The sequence below is a fragment of the Podarcis raffonei genome, chromosome 5 (genome assembly GCF_027172205.1).
Source record: "Podarcis raffonei isolate rPodRaf1 chromosome 5, rPodRaf1.pri, whole genome shotgun sequence".
Lineage (NCBI taxonomy): Eukaryota > Metazoa > Chordata > Lepidosauria > Squamata > Lacertidae > Podarcis > Podarcis raffonei.
The window spans coordinates 57,855,502-57,875,952 of NC_070606.1; the positions used below are offsets into that span (position 1 = coordinate 57,855,502).

Here is a 20,451-nt window from a genome sequence, read left to right on the forward strand (position 1 = left end):
AGTTAATATAACTTACCATGATGTATGATACACAAAGCAAACAAAATAATACCATTAGACCCAATAGAAGCAAAAGTTTCCAGCTATCAGGTAAATAAGGAAATCTTTTTCCAAAGTGTTCATTTGGGACAGAAGACTGTTATTTTATCATTATTTATTAAAAATGTATACCACCCTTCATCCAAAGATCACAGGTCAGTTTACATAGATTACATAGCCAAGTATTTTTTTCCTATTTCTACCACTCACTTGTGCATTACTGTCTTACTTTGCTTTCTCTTAATTCACCAGGGCCTCTTTTTTTTTGGCACCTGCTTAAGAAGGACTGATTCAGTGAATTCAGAGGTTTTCTAGCCCAGCGTATCATGCATATAAGACTTCAGAGTACAGCAACACGCACAGAGTTCAATACACTGAAAATGCAGTGATAAAACAGTTTTAAAATAGGTTTGATATACAGCAAACACAAGTGAAACCCCACAATAAGGTAGTTGAGGAAGAAGCTGGTGAGACTGGCAAATAAAGGATTCATGCAAGGGTCGTGGGGAAGTGAAGTTCCAATAAGCCTCTCAAGGTTAACATCAATCACACACGAACATAACAAAAACAGTAGCAAAACTAGAAAACTAGCAGAAATATAGGGACTTATGAGCTCCTGGTTATTTGGGAACAAATTCATTCCCTTGAGGCTGACTTTGAAAAATAGAGGGGCAGAATTCAGGGACACATAGAGGAGCCTTACTCCATGCCAGCAGTTCATTTGCTATTATGGAGAATAAGGGCCTTAGCTGAGGAATTGGGAGGGGGGAATTCCATAGAACTGTCCTATTTCTTGGGTGCTTAATAACTTACAGGAATTGCTTGGGGAAAGGTCTAGTAAGAGGCAATCACAAAGTTGGGGTGGTGTCTGCTTGGTGGGAAGACTGTAGACTGGATAGACTTGCTGGATGGACTGTTAGATGGAGGAGTCAATGACCATTGTGCACACTGGCTGAGGAGTGGTTAAGTTGTATGGGCTTTTTTTCTGCCAGAACTCAGTTCCAGCAGCTCTCAGGTGGGCGCCATTGCCATTCGAAGAGAACGAGGGAGGTGTTCATGCTGAGTTCTGGCACCTCTTTTTCTAGAAAAATAGCTGAGTAGAACATTGAGTCAAAGCCCTCCAAGGTAGTATTTTCAGAAATACTCTCTCTTCCACATACAGGACCAGCTAGACTGATGGAACTGCAGGGCCCTAGTTCTTGGATGTGATAGTGGTATGAAGAGGAAGAGTATAGATTAAGGAAATTTCTATCACACTATTGAGCAAAGCATTTTAGAGCAGCCATTTGCTAGACATTAGGGTCTCTTCTGGGACAAGCTGAGCCTGTACAAAAGAGGCACCCTCCACTTCAACTGCAGTGTAACCAAACTGCTGGTGCTGAACATGAAAGAAGTCACAGAGAAGCTTTTAGACTTAACTTCTCAGGGTAAGCAAACAGGAGTTGAGGATCATCAAGTTCGGGATGATTTAACACTTAAGGATGATGATGTAAATGTTTTTCAGGTAAAGTGGAGGACAGAGTACAACTCTAAAATGAGTGAACAGAGAAAAATGATAGCTAGCAAAAACCCAAAGAGTGACTGAAGAAATTGAACTAGAAAATGTCATTTGAAGAGAGATAGAATGTATAGGTGTTTATATGTTAACATTAAAGAAATCTCTTAACCATGATGGGAGAGTTTAAGAGGTAGGTAGCTAAACAAAACAGGTATCCTGGGCATATCAGAAACCTACTGTCAACAGAGAGAACCAGTAGATCATGCTTACAGAAAATCAAGAGAAAGCTCACATTAGGGCTCTGCTGCACTGAGGGAAGATCATTCAGTGGTAAACTTATTTTAAAACTCCTCCAATAATTTCTTCAGATGAAAAAATGGTTAAAAAGTAATTTAGAACTATCATTTATTCACTAAAAACTTGGATGATCTTGAGATAAATAAATATTAGGGAGGCAGTAAACTTGGTGTAATAATGAAGGACAACTTCGTTCACATTTACTGGGTTAAGTATTAGATGCAAGATGAAACAGTCTTTTAACTTCATTCTAGTTTTTGTTGCTGTAAAAAAAAAAAAACTACACCCCATCTTTGATGTTGATTGTTCCTCAAAATGTCTTTCAAATCCATTTTTAATCCATGTAAGAAGTGTGCCAGGCCTTCCTGCATGGTTTTAAGATTCTAGGGAACTATGCAGTCCCTGAGCCAGCTGTCTTTCTGGCCCTGACCAAGAGGCAGTCACCAACTCCTCATATGATGAACCAAACTTCTCATTTACCTAAGACTTTGGGGAATGGAGAGGGTTCCCCACTGCCAACCCTGAAGACTGTTATGAAGCACCCCTAAAAATAAATATGAAGCATGCCTAAAAATTAACTTTTCTATAGTAGCCTGCACCTTAAAAGAAGTTTCAGTTTTGGCCAGGAGAGGCCCCAAGACAGACTCCATTACAGAAAACCAGGTGTGCATGTTCCAAGTTGGTTGTGTTATCTCCTTTGACTGTAAATTTCTGCCACCCTCCCCTTATCCTTTGTCAATTTAAAAATAAACTACTACTGTAACTTTCATTACAACACAGCCTTCTAATTCTGAGACTACAAAACTTCAGCAGTAAGAATTAAACAACAGGGCAGTTTTGGCAGTAGAAGTAGGAAAGGCTGTTCTACAAGCAGACAAACCTTGACTGGAGTCAACAGGTACTGTGAGAATTAGGATTATTTGCTTTTCATGGCAAAGAATGAATGTTAGGGAGGATTACCTTATGATATGCACGTGAAAAACCATTAGCAGCCCCACAGAGGAGTCATATAAATGCTCTTACCACAATGCAAGGCTGTCAAGTAAGCAGTAAAAAACTACAGCAGGTGTCATTACGGACTGTCAAAGTCTATGTCTACATTCAGTAGACTATAAGGGATAGGAATTCCGTCGGAATTTTGCCAAGACATCAACAACTGCCAGGGGAGTGGCTAGCATAGATGTCCTAAAATAGAACATTCAATCTTTACCATCTCCAGTGCTCCGACCACATAATCTTGGGGTGGCCACATGGAGGACTTTCAAGGACTGGGTGATAACAGCAAAGAAAACATGAGCCCTGGATTTATAGCCAAGAAACCAGGCCATCAAACCATCAACCAAGCAAATCAGCCTCCTGAATACAGAAAGAGTCCCTTTGGATATTAGAGTTAAGAAACTTACTTCCTCTGAAGAATTCAGATCTTCTAGGTCTTCCAGCATTCTTTCCACAAACTCTTCAGTCAGCAGGATCTGCAAAAGGGAGAGACAGTAGTTTTATTCTTTTACGCTCCAAGCTTCACCTAATTGCCAAGCAACAGACTCTTTCTTAGTGCACAGAGAAGAAACTGTACTGTTGTTCATACAAAAATTCACAAAGCCCTTGGAGGTCGGTTTGTTTCCTCCCCTAGTACCTACAAAATGCTGCAATTATTAGGGAATCTAGTTGTATCATCAATTCTCTCCCTGTGTCAAAAACTGAAAGCTTTGATTCAGAGAAGAAGAAAAGCTAAGAATTGTGAAGAGAGATCACATTATCTGAAAAGACAGGCAATAGGAGAAAGGAGGTGCTTTTTGTCTGAAACACCATGAGCTAGCCTTAGGCTTCAATGAACTGATAGGAGGAAGAGGAGCAAGCTACTATTAGCCTGCAAACACATTTCCTACCAAATGGGTCAAATAATCTAACCTTCAAAGAACTTCTTTGTTAAACCATGCCTGAAATACCAAGACGTAATCCAGCGCTAATGGACAAAAGATATACCTGCCCTAGCTCAAATCATGTTTCTCCTGCAAGGGTCAGATAAACCAGATACACAAGGGCATTTAGGCATAGCAGCAAAAACCCTTATCTCCTACCCATGTCTTCACCCTCAAGAGTTCCTACTGCATGGCTTTTAAGGAGACTGTACAGTTAGCTATTATCAATAATATCCTTTTCACAGCATTCCTTAAATTCAGCACTGTTCCTGCAGTGGCGGCACCACATTGCACTAGAAATCGCATGCATTTGATGTGCATGATATTAAAGGTGACATCTGCAGCAAATCAACATCACAGGCTGTCATAGCTCTAGGCACCTCATTTAATTTCTTCTGGGATTTAGAAGCTTAGAAGTTGAAATTGAACAAATAGGCCCTGTTCTTTGAAAAATGTTCAACTTGAACTGAGCACCACCTTTTGAGAATATTTAAGAGCTCCTAACAACAGGACACTATGAAGAGACTGGTAGCAGACAGTAGCCATTTATTCCCCTATTTGGGGGGGGATTCCCTGTAGGAAAATGATAGGAAAATCTGAGATAACTATCTCTGTTGTTCTACACACATTCAAAACTCTCATCCAAGAGGATCTTTTCCTCCCAGGGAAACTTTCAGCTACAACTAACATGGTAAACAGTCCCTAGAGCCGCAAACAGTCCCTAGGCTATCAAATGGTACTCACTATGAGGCTTTTGAAATGCCACAACACTTCAATAGACCTGGTGGCATTGTGCAAACAGTTCCTGCCTCACTAGCCTGCTGTAACTGGTTTCTCAAGCTAGGACATGGTTCTGCCTTTGTATGGAGACTGTAAAACATACAACACCCCCCCTCTACCTTACAAGTGTGCTCCGCCTTTAGCAACCGATGCTAGGTTTTCTAGGCTCGGGCAAACAGTGGACATATCTGGACAGCAATAACTAGAAATATGCTTTGGGAAAGACCACAGGCAGGGTATGAAAACAGCCCTCCTCTGCTGTTTGCACCTCAGCTAGGGATGTTCAGAGAAAGACAATCTCTGAGATTGGGAGGCACATTATGCAGTGATACACCCATCCTCTATAAGTGTGCCACTCTCATTTTAAAGTCATCTAAGCCTGTGGCCCTCACTACATCTGCAGCACTGAATTACACTAGGCAAGAGGGAACAATGAGAATACTGTGCAAACACAGAAATGATGCTTTACATTTATGGAGAAGACATGTTTGTATTTTGAGGCTATTTCCCCCATCATGCAGGATCAGCAGTTAGGAATTTGAATCTCACTTTCATTGACCAAGAGCACTTAAAAAAACACAACTGAACTCACATTTCTTGTTTACAATGAAGGCTTGGCATATACTATGCAATGACAAAATAGGAAAGCTGAAACATTTTCTAAAAATGTAAAAAAAAAGAAGCAGAAGTATGAGTGGCATGCCCAGCAAAACCTCTCTCTCATCCATTGGAGGGAGTCACTACAGCAAGGCTAAAGGAAACTGGAGGTTTTGAGGAAGCAAAGGGAACTCTATAGGTCTGGTTGTTGATGCCAATAAACAATAACAAATTCCTTAAAATTACATTTTATGAACTAATGTTAACAGGAAAAACTTGGCTGGCCAACAATAGATGTTCTCTGTAAAAAGGGTTTGTCTGCACTGGTTGTTACCCAACCCCAGATGTATCCTGGAAACATTCTCATTCTAATAGTCGATCTCATACAGCAGGGGTGGGGAACCAATGTGGCCCATGAGGCCATTTCTCCCAAACCACACCTACCTGCCGAAGTCAGTAGATCAGTGGGAGGATAGGGTTTAAGTCTGGCTTGGCTGTGTATCCTGTTCCCAGCAGGATGTAATCTCTGCTCAATTGCCCATGAGTGGGAATTATATCCTGCTCAGAAGTGCTGTTTGAGGCAGCGCATGTTCTTCTCCTACAAGTACGCAGGCAACAGCAGCAATGTGGGGAAGAAAAGTCTCTCACACGCTCCCCCCTGCCACTACCACCTGCTCACAAGAGAAGTGTGCAAGTGGCTTCAAACAGTGCTTTTGAGAAGCCCTATGCTCCTGTTTCAGCAAAGAGTTGCATAAAAGCACTGTTTAAAGGAGAATGGGGATGGATATTTCAAATAGCGCTTTTGGAACTCAGTAAAAGGACGCGGGTGGCGCTGCGGGTTAAACCACAGAGCCTAGGACTTGCCGATCAGAAGGACGGCGGTTCGAATCCCCGTGACGGGGTGAGCTCCCGTTGCTCGGTCCCTGCTCCTGCTAACCTAGCAGTTTGAAAGCACATCAAAGTGCAAGTAGATAAATAGGTACCGCTCGGGAAGGTAAACAGCATTTCCGTGCGCTGCTCTGGTTCACCAGAAGCAGCTTAGTCATGCTGGCCACATGACCCAGAAGCTGAACGCCGGCTCCCTTGGCCAATAAAGCGAGATGAGCGCCGCAACCCCAGAGTCGGCCACGACTGGACCTAATGGTCAGGGGTCCCTTCACCTTTACCTAGCAGCAAGCATGAAGGAAGAACGATCCTCCTAAGAACTGGGCTTTCGGTGCATGTGAGGGCTCTTTGCTGAGTAGGATGAAAGGGTAAGCGAACCTGTTTGGTGCAGGAATGCAAGAGTGCACCCTGCAGGGAGCTCTCTCACATGCCTGAAATTAGCATTAAAAGAATCCGCCTCCCTAAGCACTGGCTAATGTGAAGGGTGAGCAATCCTGCTTGCTCTTCGAAACAGCAGCAAGTGAGGCTTCTCTGCTTTTGCTTGCAAAATATAGCTTTATTTCTCTCACCCCAAATCAAGCGAAGGGGAGAGGAGAAACAAAGCTAGGTTTTGCCATCCTTCTCCCTTGATCCAGGTACCCCAAAGGCTATATTTTCAACACACATTGTCTGACTTCTTCAACTATGCTAGAATCCACCGACCTGTCCCTCTGTACACGACTTCCTCGGCCTACAATGATGATATGATGACCACGGACATGACAGAAATGTGGTAGGTGGCTGAAGTGCCACAGCAAAACAGCATTTTTTTTGGGTAGGGAGAGACAATGCTGCTGCAGCTTCTATGGAGGAAAAGCGTTTTGTGGGAACAAGCAGTTTGTTGTTGGAATCCTGCTAATTATTTCACTTATAAAAGTTGCCACCTTAGACCATTCTTGCTGTGACATATTCACACCATCTAAAACCTGAGGAAGTATTTTTTATGCTTCAGAATGATTATTTAAGCCACCAAATGGAATCACACAAACTAAAGTTTATTAAATTAGGTTGATGGTCTGAACATGGACCTGGACCTGGACCACTTCAAGCACCCAGTTCACATTCTGGACACCAGTGTGTTTCTATGCAATAAAAATACAAGAAACCCACTGCACATTTGTAATCTAACTTTCACCACAAATACACCACAAGATCCACTGTCCATAGCCAAGTCTTATTAAGAGAACTGCATCTGTTCCAACTTGTTGGACAGGGACTCACACCTTTAGGATTTACATCAGGCATTTCTTAAACTATTAACACCCACCCAATGAAGTGAAAAAGCAGGATCATCAAGGTTATACTTGTATCCAGAAATAATCTACTACAGGAAAATCCCGTAAGGGGGAAAAATTGATAGAACACTACCTGTCATGTACAGCTCACAAGTAAACCATGTCTGCATAATGTCAAGGATCTACAGGCCATCCTGAACAATGATACTGTTTTCTCACAGGTCTTGAGTTGACTTATCCTTGCTTAAAGATAGCTACTCTCAAATTCAAGGTTCTGGTTAACATAGAAAGCCTGGAATAGTTGGGGCTCTGACTACCAGAAGGAGTGCCTCTCTTGCCCAGGGTCTGATATTTGCTGAGATCATTTTAAGTAGCTGTACATGGACACAGACCCTACTGCAACCCTAGATGCCTGAGTGTTTTTTAGGACAAAGTTGATGCACTATTGTAAGACCTAACGTTAAGGACTCGTGCACCTGCTCATATTCCTTTGTAATATATTGTCACCTGCCAGCAATGTCCTTCTACATAAAGGTCAGTCTCTATGCAAAAGACGAAATGTTCGCAAATCAGACACTAGAAATGGCAGCATTCAGAAACCAGTAAGAGTACATTTCAACATCCCAGAGCCCTGTTACTAACCTGAAAAATTGCATTCTCTGAAATTATTTTATAAGGAGACTCCAGCGTGAAATTGTTGAATTAGAACCAAGAAGTCCAAGTCTGTTCAGGCTTGAATACAGACAATAGTTTCCTGTTCAGTACAAATGTTAACTAACAATTGCAAAACTTAGGATAATTATATTATCACCAATTGCTGCCTTTGGGAATGTTTTCCCCCTTCTCTTCAGGTTTATAGTTGTCACAATTTTATGTACTTGTTGCTGTTCACAGCCATTTGGCCCCCTTTTCTCTCTCTCTCTCCCTTCTCTATACCCATACTGCCAACTGTGTATAATACTACATGTATCTGATGAAGTGGACTCCAGCCCATGAATACTTATGCTAATAGAACACTGATGCCATGGGACCCTTTGTTTTCAATTCTCTGCAATGTACCTACCCAATTCTGGACAGACATTGCCAAGAACAGTGCCTCCTTCCCTCCAACAGAGGGAGGGAGGGAGGCCTGCATCTTCATACTGCTAATGGACCTTCTTATATGAATAGCAGCCAGGAATTTAATGGGGCAAGAGCTTGCAAACTTGAGAGAGCTGACTGTTTCTTCTCTTGCTAAAAATGGGATGGTGCAGCAGAGTCATTCAAGCTTAGACTTGAATCAACCCTATGCTGGTCCCTAGAGAGGCTAAACATGGCTTAATAGTGCCTCTCAACACCTACCAGAGGGTAAGGCACTATTGCTTTGTTTTGCTTCAACAAACCTAGGGGATGATTTGCACAGTGCTATGTATGTACACAAATCTTGAGAAAGTGATAAAACTGCTAAATGCTTGCCTCTGGATAGCCTTACCAGAACAGAGCAATTGTACAATATATTAAGTCAGCTCTCTAAGTTTGTTCAAGCAACAAGTAAAGCAGTTTGTGGTGGGTGTTGGTAATAGTGTTGGAATGTGCTTGTCACAATCATCACACTTCCCCTGTAAAGCTACACTACTCAAGGGAGACTTGAGGAAATGACACAAAAGACTCAACCTATATTGTTCCACAAACCTTTAGCATATATTGGTATTCCCAACATGCCACTGAGACTTGGGGAACTTTAAAGAAAAAAATTGTCATTATTTTATTGAACAAGAAATTACTCTTCAGAGGTAATCTTAAAAACTGCATGTCAGAGACCCTTATTTTCTTATGAAATGCTTGGATAAGGATTTTTATGAAGAGAAATCCTTCTTTATCAATGTAACAGAATTTTTTGGGCATGAAACCTACATGAAACCTAAGAGTGATTCAATGCACATCAAAGACATGGACCTTTCAAAAAGGTACATCAAGCTCCCTGCTCTAAAAATAAGAACCCAAGTCAAGGCCTGTTAGGGATTAGCCTTCTGTTAAATATTAAAGAAAAGTAGCTAACAGAAGGCAAAAATGGCTGAATAGTAGGACATTCCAAGGACTGGTTTTGAGTCTGGCTGGTTACAACTTATGTTTGCTTTTTTCACCTGATGCTATGGTTTTCACCTGTTTTGCCACGTTTGTGACTTGTTTCCCTATGCTATTGCATACCACCTTGGGACCCTACATGACAAAGGGTTAAATAAATAAAATATTTGTTACAGCTGTTGCTATTATTACTGTTATATAACCAAAGCTTGGGAAGAACTTGATTAGCAAGGGTGATCAACAAAATGGCAGACTGAAGCCTTAATAGTGACTTCAATGTGCACAGTGAGCTTCTCACTTCCCATGCCAGGCCTGGTTCAAGTGCTGCCCTGCATACTTGCTTGACAAGCCAAACTCCAGGCACTTTTGAAAGCAAATTTTGAATGCGGTATGAGCAGTGGCTGCTGCAATTTCTTGTGTATTTCTTCCCAATGTTCACATATGCAGCTACGCTTAGACAACACCAAGGGCAGAATTAGTTGTTACCACTACCTAAAAGGCAGTACCCATTTCTCACAGTGGCCAGCTCTTGGGAAGATGGCAAACACAACATAAAGGCAAGAGCCCTCCAACAAGAGCTCCCAAGGATATTGTTGTATTCACTGGCATACCACCTCTTAATGCGGCTCGTGGGCATAGCCGGGAGGGGGAAGCTGCCTCCCCCCATCAAGTAAATAAATAATAATACTTAACTAAAAGTAGAAACTGTAGAAAGATTTTTGACAGATTTTTCTGAGCAAAAGAAAGTGATTTAAAACAGTTGTTGAGACATTTCATTCCAAATCTGCCAGACAGAGCCAGACAGAGGATGATGACAGGTGGGTGTCCTGCCTCCCCCCCCCCCAACATAAATCCTGCCTATGCCTATGGCATGGCTGTTTCATACACCCATTATGGCTTACACCTGTTGACATGCCTATGCTCCGCAACAAATAGGAAGTTAAATTTTATTTGGAAACAGATAACACACAGCAACATCAAGAGGAGGCATTTTTTACACTGCTCATACCTGTAGGCATAATCAGGCATGGCAGCAGCCTTCTTTGGTTATTAGATTTTCATCATTGTCTAAATTGTAGGAAGTGACTGTGTCAAGGAGAGGAATTTTTGTATTTGCAGAGGCTCCTTATAGGGGAAAGTATGGTTCCAAAATGTGCTGGAAGCCTCCATAGATATTAAAGGCTCCCCCACTAGACACAGTCACCTTTTACAAAGTGGAACACGACAAAAACTGAGGAAGGCCAGAGCTAGAATACTCATCCCTAACAGCCCCTGTTTCCTTACCCACATTTCTTACATCTGAAGGCAGATAATAATAGCTGGGAGGGGGTGGGCAGGGGAGATCCAACCAAAATCATAGAACTGGAGTGTGTTTTAACCACTCTCTCCACACCATTCTTTCCGTGGGTCAAAACATGCAGATATTATAAAGGTATTAATTTCTGCCCAAGACAAATGACAGCCCCAGGGAGAGGCATTATCCCTTTCCTCTTACACCGTAGTTTCAATGGGGGGAGGCATGGCTGTGACTATTAAAATACTGTTTAAAAAACCAGCTGCCTACTGTTGCATCTAGTCTGGCCCTGAGCTGTAGAACTTTTCTCACCAGCAGCATAGTAACATCCAAAAGCAAAACCATGTTACAAAAGATGGCTAAACATGTTAAAGAGACTGTAAATTACAGGACTGCTTTTCAAATGAGTTTTCGCCTAGATGAAGGTGAGGTCAGGCTCAGCACACCAGTTTCTCCAACATGTGTATTTACAGTAAAATGAACATTTGTGCCAGTTTCAAAATAATGATGTTCGCCATTTTTCTTACCTTTCACATTACAGTATATTGTTAGATGTAAGCATACAAATTTAGAGTGGGCAAGCAACAACTATGCATTTGCAAATGCCTGTTAAGCAGATAAAGACACAATGGAGCCAAGAGAGGGGTGGTCCTTTAATAAAGCAAAGGCACTGGCAAATGCATGTGTGCTGCTACATAAAGAATGAAGCAGCCATTCTATTATTTCGGAAAAGGGACCGTCTTAATGCAAGTTCTGTCTTAGCTTTTTAATGCTTTGACTATTCCTAACACCATGGACTGACAGATGCTGGAAGAAAACAGGAAGAAATGGAAAATGCTGTTTTAATAGCTCCAATGCTATTAAAATTTTTGTATGTGGTTTCTATGACAGAAAGCCCATTACACAACACTGGATAGGCTATTTGTTTGACCCAGCATGGCTGTTTTAATGCTCACCTGAAGCATTCGCTCTGCCCCTAGGAAGAGGTTTGCCTTAGCAATATCTTCAGAAAGAGGTGCTGATGCTTTTGGCAGCCATTATTCCAGAGGAGGTGAAACTGTTGCTGGAAGCCTTTGATCATGTACAGCATTAGTATGAGTGTTACACATCAGAGACACTGCCACAGTAACTAACATACAAACAGAAGCTTAGTGCTAACAAATGAGACTTCTTGCTTGCTTAGCATCTTTGTGGCTCAAAGTGATTTTCTCATTGAACAATACCGGAGACAGTGGAAGGTGTTAGGGAATTAAGCTAGGCTGACACAAGGAATCCTGAAGTTTCAGCTTTGTGTAACTGATTAGCAGGTATAAAAAACTTGTAGAAAAGTTTTCTTCATGGACTTTAATATGTAATGCTAAAGAACCTCAAATTTTGTGGCCAAAAAACCTTAACTTGCTATGAGATTATTATAAAATCTAAATAATATTAAGTTGCACTCCTCCCCCCAATACTATTTGGGGGAGCATATAGATTCCTAAACTATCTGGAATTGTGTGTTCCAAGTTGGTGTTAGGGAGCTCAGCAAGTTCTGAGCTTTAAAAGATGGAGGAAAAGGTATGCAACTGCAAGAGAGTATTAAAAAAGACATTGAGGAAGAACTATGAGCTGTACTGAGGGCAGAAGGCTCACTTTGTGACTAATGGATGCTCTCTGTATGAAAAATGGATAGTACATGCATCAAGTACTAGCAATGGTAGCTTTGGGGGGGGGGTCTGAACTTTTGGAGTGGAAGCTAAATCCAAACATGACAGAAGCCTTATTTTGGTGTTCAATCACCTCACATGTAAGCAAAGTGGGGCCAATCATTGAAATCAAACAAAATGGGGTCTGTAGTCATTGCAAGTCAACTTATCAGTGGCAGCTGCACGCTCCACTTCCAGCAGGGACTGGTTGCACTCATGAGATCCTGTGTAGAACCAATCCCAGAAGCGGATTTGACACCCATTTTAAAAGGCACCAAATAAAAGCCCCCTCCCAATGCAGCTGTGTCTTTTTACCTGCCTCACACCTGACATGTGACGTCAAGTGTGGGGTAAGTGGACATGGATTGGGGGAAATTGCCTCCAGAGGTGTCTCACCACTGCTGTAATCCATTGGACGTGTGGCTGTCTTTCAACAATGTTCACTGAGGCAGAGTGTGTGCCTATTAACTGATAGTGACTGCCAGGGATTTTATTATTTCAGAGTTAAAACATCTAGACTGGATTTCAGTTTGCTTCCAAGGTTTTGTTTGTTTGTTTTTACCAGAGAAGTGAGTAGTTTGCTTCCAAGTTAAATGCAAAATACTGGGTTATGTTTTATTTTCCTTTTAAAGCCTTAAACAGGCTAAGGCCAGGGTATCTAAGAGCAGCCCTGCTGGATGAGACAAGGGGATGAGCTGATTTTTCTTGCTCAATTTAATTCACCTTCACCTTGGCAAGATTAGTACTTAAAGTGGAGCTAATCAATTCTTTGTAAACACACCTTGTTCCTGGAGAAGTATGACCTCAGGGTTTTTGGCAGCTGATTTTCTGTAAGGTAGTAGTAATAGAAGGAAAAGGTGCTTTGGAAACATGAGTGCCATATTTCCAAAGAAGGCATACAAAACACTGGTTGACCTCTGTGTCAAGATTCAGAGAGCACAGCTGGATTACTGACTGCTAAAAGGTTTAAAGATCTTTCTATAAGGATGTACATTGTATTTAATTTATAGCTGAACATTTACATTTCAGCATGTTCAGAATCAAGAGAAGTCCAACCTGGATCTTCCTTAGTTCAGTCACATGCTCACCTTTATATCCACATGCTCACCTTTACATCCATCCTTGCTATCACGATTTCCTGGTAGTTTTTACATTAGGAAACATAATATAATCCTCTACATGTCTAAAGGTAAAGGTAAAGGTACCCCTGCCCGTACGGGCCAGTCGTGACTCTAGGGTTGCGTACTCATCTCGCTCAAGAGGCCGAGAGCCGGCGCCGTCCGAAGACACTTCCGGGTCACGTGGCCAGCGTGTAGAAGCTGCAACTGGCGAGCCAGCACCAGTGCCGCACACAGAAACGCCGTTTACCTTCCCGCTATAAAGCGGTACCTATTTATCTACTTGCACTTAGGGGTGCTTTCGAACTGCTAGGTGGGCAGGAGCTGGGACCGAACGATGGGAGCTCACCCCGCCGAGGGGATTCGAACCGCCGACCTTACAATCAGCAAGTCCTAGGCACTGAGGTTTTACCCACAGTGCCACCCGCGTCCCTAAATTTAATGATCCTTCCACAGGTTCACCTACAGAAACCTTGTTACGACTTTTACTTCCTCTAGATAGTCAAGTTCGACCGTCTTCTCGGCGCTCCGCCAGGGCCAGGGCCAACCCCGGTGGGGCCGATCCGAGGACCTCACTAAACCATCCAATTGGTAGTAGCGACGGGCGGTGTGTACATGTCTACTCAGGAGTAAATCCCATTATGTTCTGTGGAGCTTATTCCCAAGTAAACAGGCAAAGGCTTATAGTCTGAATCTTACTACATTCTCTTTTGTTATCGTTATCCAAAACATGCTTTCCATTTAGAGCTAAATACCTTTATGCTTCTAATGAGGAGTCAAAAGCACTCATTTAGAGGTCACATTTTTTACACTTTCATGCATCTCCCACTTCCTTGCTAGACAAAAATGAAACACAGTAAAAGGGCTGGGTACGAGTAGTCACTGTTAGGTACAGAATTGAAGTATTCGAAGTAAATGTGGTTGGGTGTCCAGAGCACACCCAGCCCCAACGAGGGTAAGCAATTGGTAGTTTAGTTCTTTGTTGGCAAAACACTCAACTACATCAGCTCCTAAGGTGCAAGGGATATACACAGCACTCCTACTAATTAGCTAGCTAGGCACCTACTTCTTCAGACTTGTACTGTGGCCCAGACAGTTGGAGCAACCATGCCCCTTCCAGCTCACTTAAGCCCCCTCACACAAGCAACTGGCAACTGGCAACTTCACCTGCACAGCAGCTCCAGCTGCTCCTGACGCTTTAAGCCCCTCCTTGTCCTTGGAGACAGTGGGGGAGGGACAGAGGAGCCCGCCCGGACTCTTCCTCCAATCCCAGCTCCTGCCTCACAGGTGTCACAGAACCCCCCAAATCACTGGCCTCTTTCCCTGCCCCATCCTCCTACCCCCGTGCCTTCTCTGCCCACCCCTTGGAACTCCTGCTTGTCCCTGACATTGGGGACATTTATCTGATTATACAAAACCTCTGCTGAGGACAAATGTGCTCTTTTATCCCCCCAAACATGGGTTGTGCCAAGCTGCTATTTCATTTCGAAAACTAAGAATATTCTACAACTACAGGTTCACCTACTAACCTGCTTGCTCTAGGCCCTAACTACTCATTCTAGCTTTCCTATATCTGTCAGTCATGTCTAATTATAGGGCAGGTAGCAGCAAGAAGGACGGCCAGAGGTGCATGAAACTGGGTAAGGTTATTTCCAAAAATGCCACACCCACAACCAGTAAATGTAGATCATTCTTTGTCTGTTCTGAAAAGGGTCTGTACTTTCAGTCTGTGCTTTCTTAACAGCCGGAGCACTAACTGAGAAGCTATACAGGGCTCTTCAATACATTCCCACATGGACAAATCCTAAAAAGCCATTATCTGGAGCAAATATTCAGAGGCCACAGGCAATAGTACAAGAACCAGAACAATGGACTAGATCCTTTGAGTGTCTATCCTAAATCATTAGGGTGCTGGGAAAGCGAATCCATTTCTCAGAAAACAAGCTGACAGGGACTTCCTACAGCTCTTCAACATGTTCTAAAAGTGTATCAGGCTCATATGCCTTAAGAAAATTAAAAAAAAAAAAGTTCATACCCAGCCCAATTGTGACACCTACAGGAGCAAAGAACTGAAGGGTTCTTAGGAAAGAAATGCATCTTGAAAAATGTGAGGGGGCTGAAATGGCCACACATCTAAACTTCCTGTCTTTTTCTTAACTAGTTGTAGATTATATACACAAAGCTACAGCCTTTGAAAGTATTTCAAGACGATAAAGAGTCCTAACCTAACTGTATCTTGTGAGATACAGAAGCCATGCAGAGTTCCATCCTTCATAGGCATGGATTTCACTCAGTTGTTTCAAATAGTTCCTCTATTTCCTGCCCCCACTAGCTCATCCTAGAGGATGTACGCAGTTATGATGGCAGGATTTTAGGAAGGGTGAAACATACCCGGTGTACAAAGGGGCCGGAAGGAGTGCTGTCATTTCTAGGAATTCACGTTGTGGATATCTTAAGAAAAAAACACTTAAATCAAAAGTGTGTTACAGTTTCATCTTAAGGGAAGAGGAATTCTATGCCTCTCTGCTCAAAAACCAGGCCTCTTCACAACAGCGCCCTAGGCGAAGATCATTTTGCAAGGTTCCCATTTCTGCAGTTTTGATTTTCCTTTTGAGTTTTTCAAGGGTTCAAGTATTGTAACCTTATCTTCTAGGCTGCATTGTGCTGTTCAAAAACAGTAACTACAAGAGGTAGCTGCATTGCAGTGGTAAGAGAGGGAATTAGAGGATGCAGAGTTTGTAAAATGTTCTGGGATTCTGGGAGAGAAAATTGCTGTTTACACAGAAGAGAGTATTAGAGACTGCCATTACTTTTTGGCTTTAAATTCTCTTTCCTAAACACTTCAAAAGAAACTGCAGCAGAATGCAAAGGCTTCCTTGGCCTAAAAATAATATAGCAAAATGAAGTGAAGAAATGTTCTTTTGGGAAGAAGGAAGGAGTGACTGCAGCAAGATGGAAAGAGGATGAGAGGGCTCTTACTTGTAACCAAGGCCCATGTGCTGCATATGGATGCTCCTCTGTAGCAAAGGCCCCTTCAACTCCTGTTGACACAAAAGTGATTGCTGTATCTCCCGTAATACTTTTGTATGTAAAGTGCCGTCCATGTAATAGTCTGCCCCTGGAAGAGTAAATATAAACACTCATAAATGTGATTTCTAAATCCACAGTATCTTCTCCATCTGACACACTGCTATATCATAAGCACTAAACTACTCAAGTCTCACAGCATGTAAGCACATTACTCTAAATTCACAGATAATAAAAAAGTAAGGCATAAGTGGGTGAACATAACATGACCACAGTAACCTATGATTAAGGCCCTTGCTGACTATTTTGGCCCTGGGTAAAAAAGAAGACGACGACTTAGATTTGACCTGTGTTTCAGTTTCAATACTGATGAGCATAGTGCAGCCTCATGGGTTCACACCACAGGGAATTAGCTCCTACACTACTGAGTGTGTTATAAGGGAGCTCAAGCGAAAGCAATTCCATACCAAAACTCCACTTTCCATAACCACACTCAATCGTACTCTTCCTCACCAACTGCAATACACAATCTTTCATAAATCAATCAAATCAGCTGACAATTACTTAGGATTCTATCAATACAGGGCTGTATATTGGACTAAATTATGATAAAAGCAGTGCCTTGTGTACCAGTGCATTATTACTAGCATGTACATTCACAAGTGAATGTCACGTGGACAAAATGCCTTGTTAAATGGTGACAGTGTGCTTGAAGTGACAGTAGCAAGAGGGTGGTAGTTCACATCATTATAGAGTTGGAATCGACACCGAGGATCATCTCATCCAATGCCCTGCAATGCAAGAATATGCAGCCATCCCATACGGGGTTCGAACCTGCAACCTTGCTGTTATCAGCACCACACGCTAAGCAACTGAGCAAACAGGCTGACTACTCACCTTAAACAAAGTGGAATCAATGCTCCTGATTCCTGGTTGAATTTCAGGTGCACACTCTCAAGCTGTCTTGTGCGAATCAACTCATGAGGAATAATTGTTGCCGAGCTTTCACTTTCTAGGCTGTCCTTCCGACTCCTGAGAGAAAGAAAAACATAGGCGTGAATTTAGAGCCCAAGACCAATACCCTGCTTTACATCACTTTGTAAAGAAGATTTTTATTAATGGCAAAGGCAGACAGCTGTGCCCTGGAAAATGGACAACACACTTTTCCAACAGAGAGGAGCATGGCTGTACGCAACCATCCTCAACAAATCTGAAGAAGTATCTGAAGAAGTGTGCATGCACACGAAAGCTCATACCAAGAACTAACTTAGTTGGTCTTTAAGGTGCTACTGGAAGGAAAAAAATTTTTTGTTTTATCCTCAACAAAAGTACACTATGTTCTACCCTCCAACTTAATATTCCAGCGTATCACATGCAATTTAGATCCAGTAATTCTGGCTCCCAGGCAGCTTGTTCTCCAGCTCTTTTAATAATAATAATAATAATAATAATAATAATAATAATAATAATAATAATAATAGTTATTGTTATTATTTTATATTTATACCCCCACCCTTCCTGGTTCAGAAAACCGGGCTAAGGGCGGCTAACAACAAATTTAAAACACTTAATTGATGCAACAAAAAACAACATAAAACACAGTATAAAACAATAAATATAGAACTCAAAAATCAAAAATCAATTTAGGGGGGAAATGCATCCAAAAATCCATCTTCATGTGCTCCAAAGTGGTTATAGTAAGCATGGGGGGGGGCAGTAGGGTGCTGGGTCCATCACTATTGCCTTCAAACCTATGAAAGCAGACCAATACACACAGGAAGCCACTACAGATACAAAAGCCTTCCCACTGCAGACAGACATTCTCCTTTCCCAAGGCAGAAGGCAAAAAATAGAGAGATGCAGGGTGAGGGATGAAACAAACACACTTTTTCCTGCCACCTCATCTCATCCACCTCACTTTTTCCTGCCACCTCATCTAAAAATGGCTACACTCTCATTTTAGTATGGTCTATATTTTTTAAAGGTGTCACTCCTCCTTTCTAGTATCCAGGCTACGCTTAGGTCTTGTGATTCTTTCGACTGGATTTGTAACTCACTGGGGAAACTGGCCAGAAGTGTTGAGGAAGGGTTGACAAAAAATTTCAAATCCAAGCTTTCCCAAAAAATCATGAAGATGTTTGTCAGGGTTGTTGTATAACCTGAAGGTAGTAGCTATGGGTTGGGAATATGGAATCATAGAATTGAAGAGTTGGAAGGGACCCTGAGGATCATCTAGTCCAACACCCTGCAATGCAGGAATATGCAGCTGCCCCTTACGGGGACTGAACCTGCAACCTTGGGGCTATAAGCACCACTGAGCTATATGCATTGCATGTGAACAACCGACTGAGAAGTGACCTGATGTCATTTCCCTGCTGGAGGAATCCTATTTGAGATATCACTTAGAGATGGTAGCACACAGTGAAAATATTGGGAACCTGCTAGAGCCAAGCTCCTGCAGTATCCATATTAATATTTGTATGCCTACATAAATTTGTTAAGTCATCCAACCTCTCACATAGCCAAGATGTATGTAGCAAGCATGTCCCGCTGAGTAAAATAGGATGATTCACAAGTAAATATTCATAATATTGCCTTTTCACAGTTAAAGACCCACAGGCATATTTTCCAGAGGATTTTTCACTGCACAGCCTAGTCAGATCCTATCACGGATGGCCTATTTTTACAGGCATCTTATAGGGCACTGTGAATATCCTCTTCAATGTAGAAACAACCTTACTGCCAATTTTATTATCACAGTGAGCTAGAATCAGTGTGAGAAGATACTGATGCCTCTAGACATCATCTGTGATGATGGAGTCACTAAAGGAAGAATGACCATGTCTGTTAACACTTAGTATTGATTCAAATAAACATTCACACACAACGGTACCTGAAGACTTGAAATGTCTCCCTAAGTGGTACTCAACAAGTCTGGTTGCCTTAGAAGCAAAGTTTCAAACACTGTTATATGGAATTTTTAAGAGATCTTAAGAGATCAGGTCAGTTCTTACAGTGCTGCTTGATTTACATATGGGAATTAGTGAAGGTATATATCAGGAGCACAGTCTGAAGGCAGTCTGAGGTCCAAACACAAGGTCAGAATGAGAAGCAAGATCTGAAGGCAGTCTCAAGTCCAAACATCTGGGCGGTAGCGAGAGGTCCTAGCAAACAGTTTGGTAATCAGGGGATATTTAAGTCTAGGAGCTGGTGCACACATTGTTCCAGGACTCTGTCTAGAACTGAAGGCCTTTAAGCCTCAAGTCTTCAGAGCCCTGACTTGTGAAGAGTGGCTTATTCTCAAATATCTCTTTGCTCAAGTGGATACTTTATTCCTCAGGCAAGTACCTGCAGCTGGAGATTGACCATTTCTGCACCATTAGGTACCTACACTCCTGAGGACTAGGTGGCCACTTGGCATCTGTCTCTATGGTTCTCTAGATATTGCTGGACTCTAGCTCCTAATATTCCTGGTTATTGGCCACCCTGGTTGGGGCCGATAGAAGAGCCCAACAACATTTGAAGGGCCACTGGTTCCCTACCCTGATTTAGATGACTATAATCTAAGGGTGAAAAAAGGGAATAAATCTCTCCATGCAAATAGTGAAGAAAGATGTGAACAAAACCCTTTGTGATTTCATCTAAGGCAAGCATGGGGAATGCTTTTCAACAAAGGGCCACAGATTCCCGTGGACAACCTTCCAGGGTGCTCATGCCAGTCATGCATACAGCCAGATCCAAAAGCAAGTAGAACAATGGATGTGACTCTTACCTTTCTTATAACAGGCTATATCCCAACTATGTACAACTCAGAGATTTCTGCACATCTCCACTCTGACAACCAATAGAAATGTCAAGGACACATTCCTCCGAGGCAAAAGCACTTGATCAGGGTACAGAGCAGGGCTAGTGAGAAATATGGATGGGGAGAGAGGCCAGAGATTCCCCACCCAATTTAATGAACCCTGGCAAGA

The 20,451-nt window shown here is 42.2% G+C and overlaps 1 protein-coding gene across 2 annotated transcripts in view; it reads right to left on the reverse strand.

Annotated features, from left to right (window-relative positions):
* The window catches only part of SUFU (SUFU negative regulator of hedgehog signaling), a 69,482-nt gene that overhangs the window by 6,812 nt on the left and 42,219 nt on the right, over positions 1–20,451 (reverse strand). For both annotated transcript variants that reach the window (XM_053389360.1, XM_053389359.1), the window contains exons 9-11: positions 17,375–17,509; positions 16,430–16,568; positions 3,238–3,306 (exon numbers count right to left, since the gene is read on the reverse strand). In XM_053389360.1, coding sequence (XP_053245335.1) covers positions 3,238–3,306; positions 16,430–16,568; positions 17,375–17,509 — 343 coding nt within the window. The remainder of the gene's footprint in view (positions 1–3,237; positions 3,307–16,429; positions 16,569–17,374; positions 17,510–20,451) is intronic.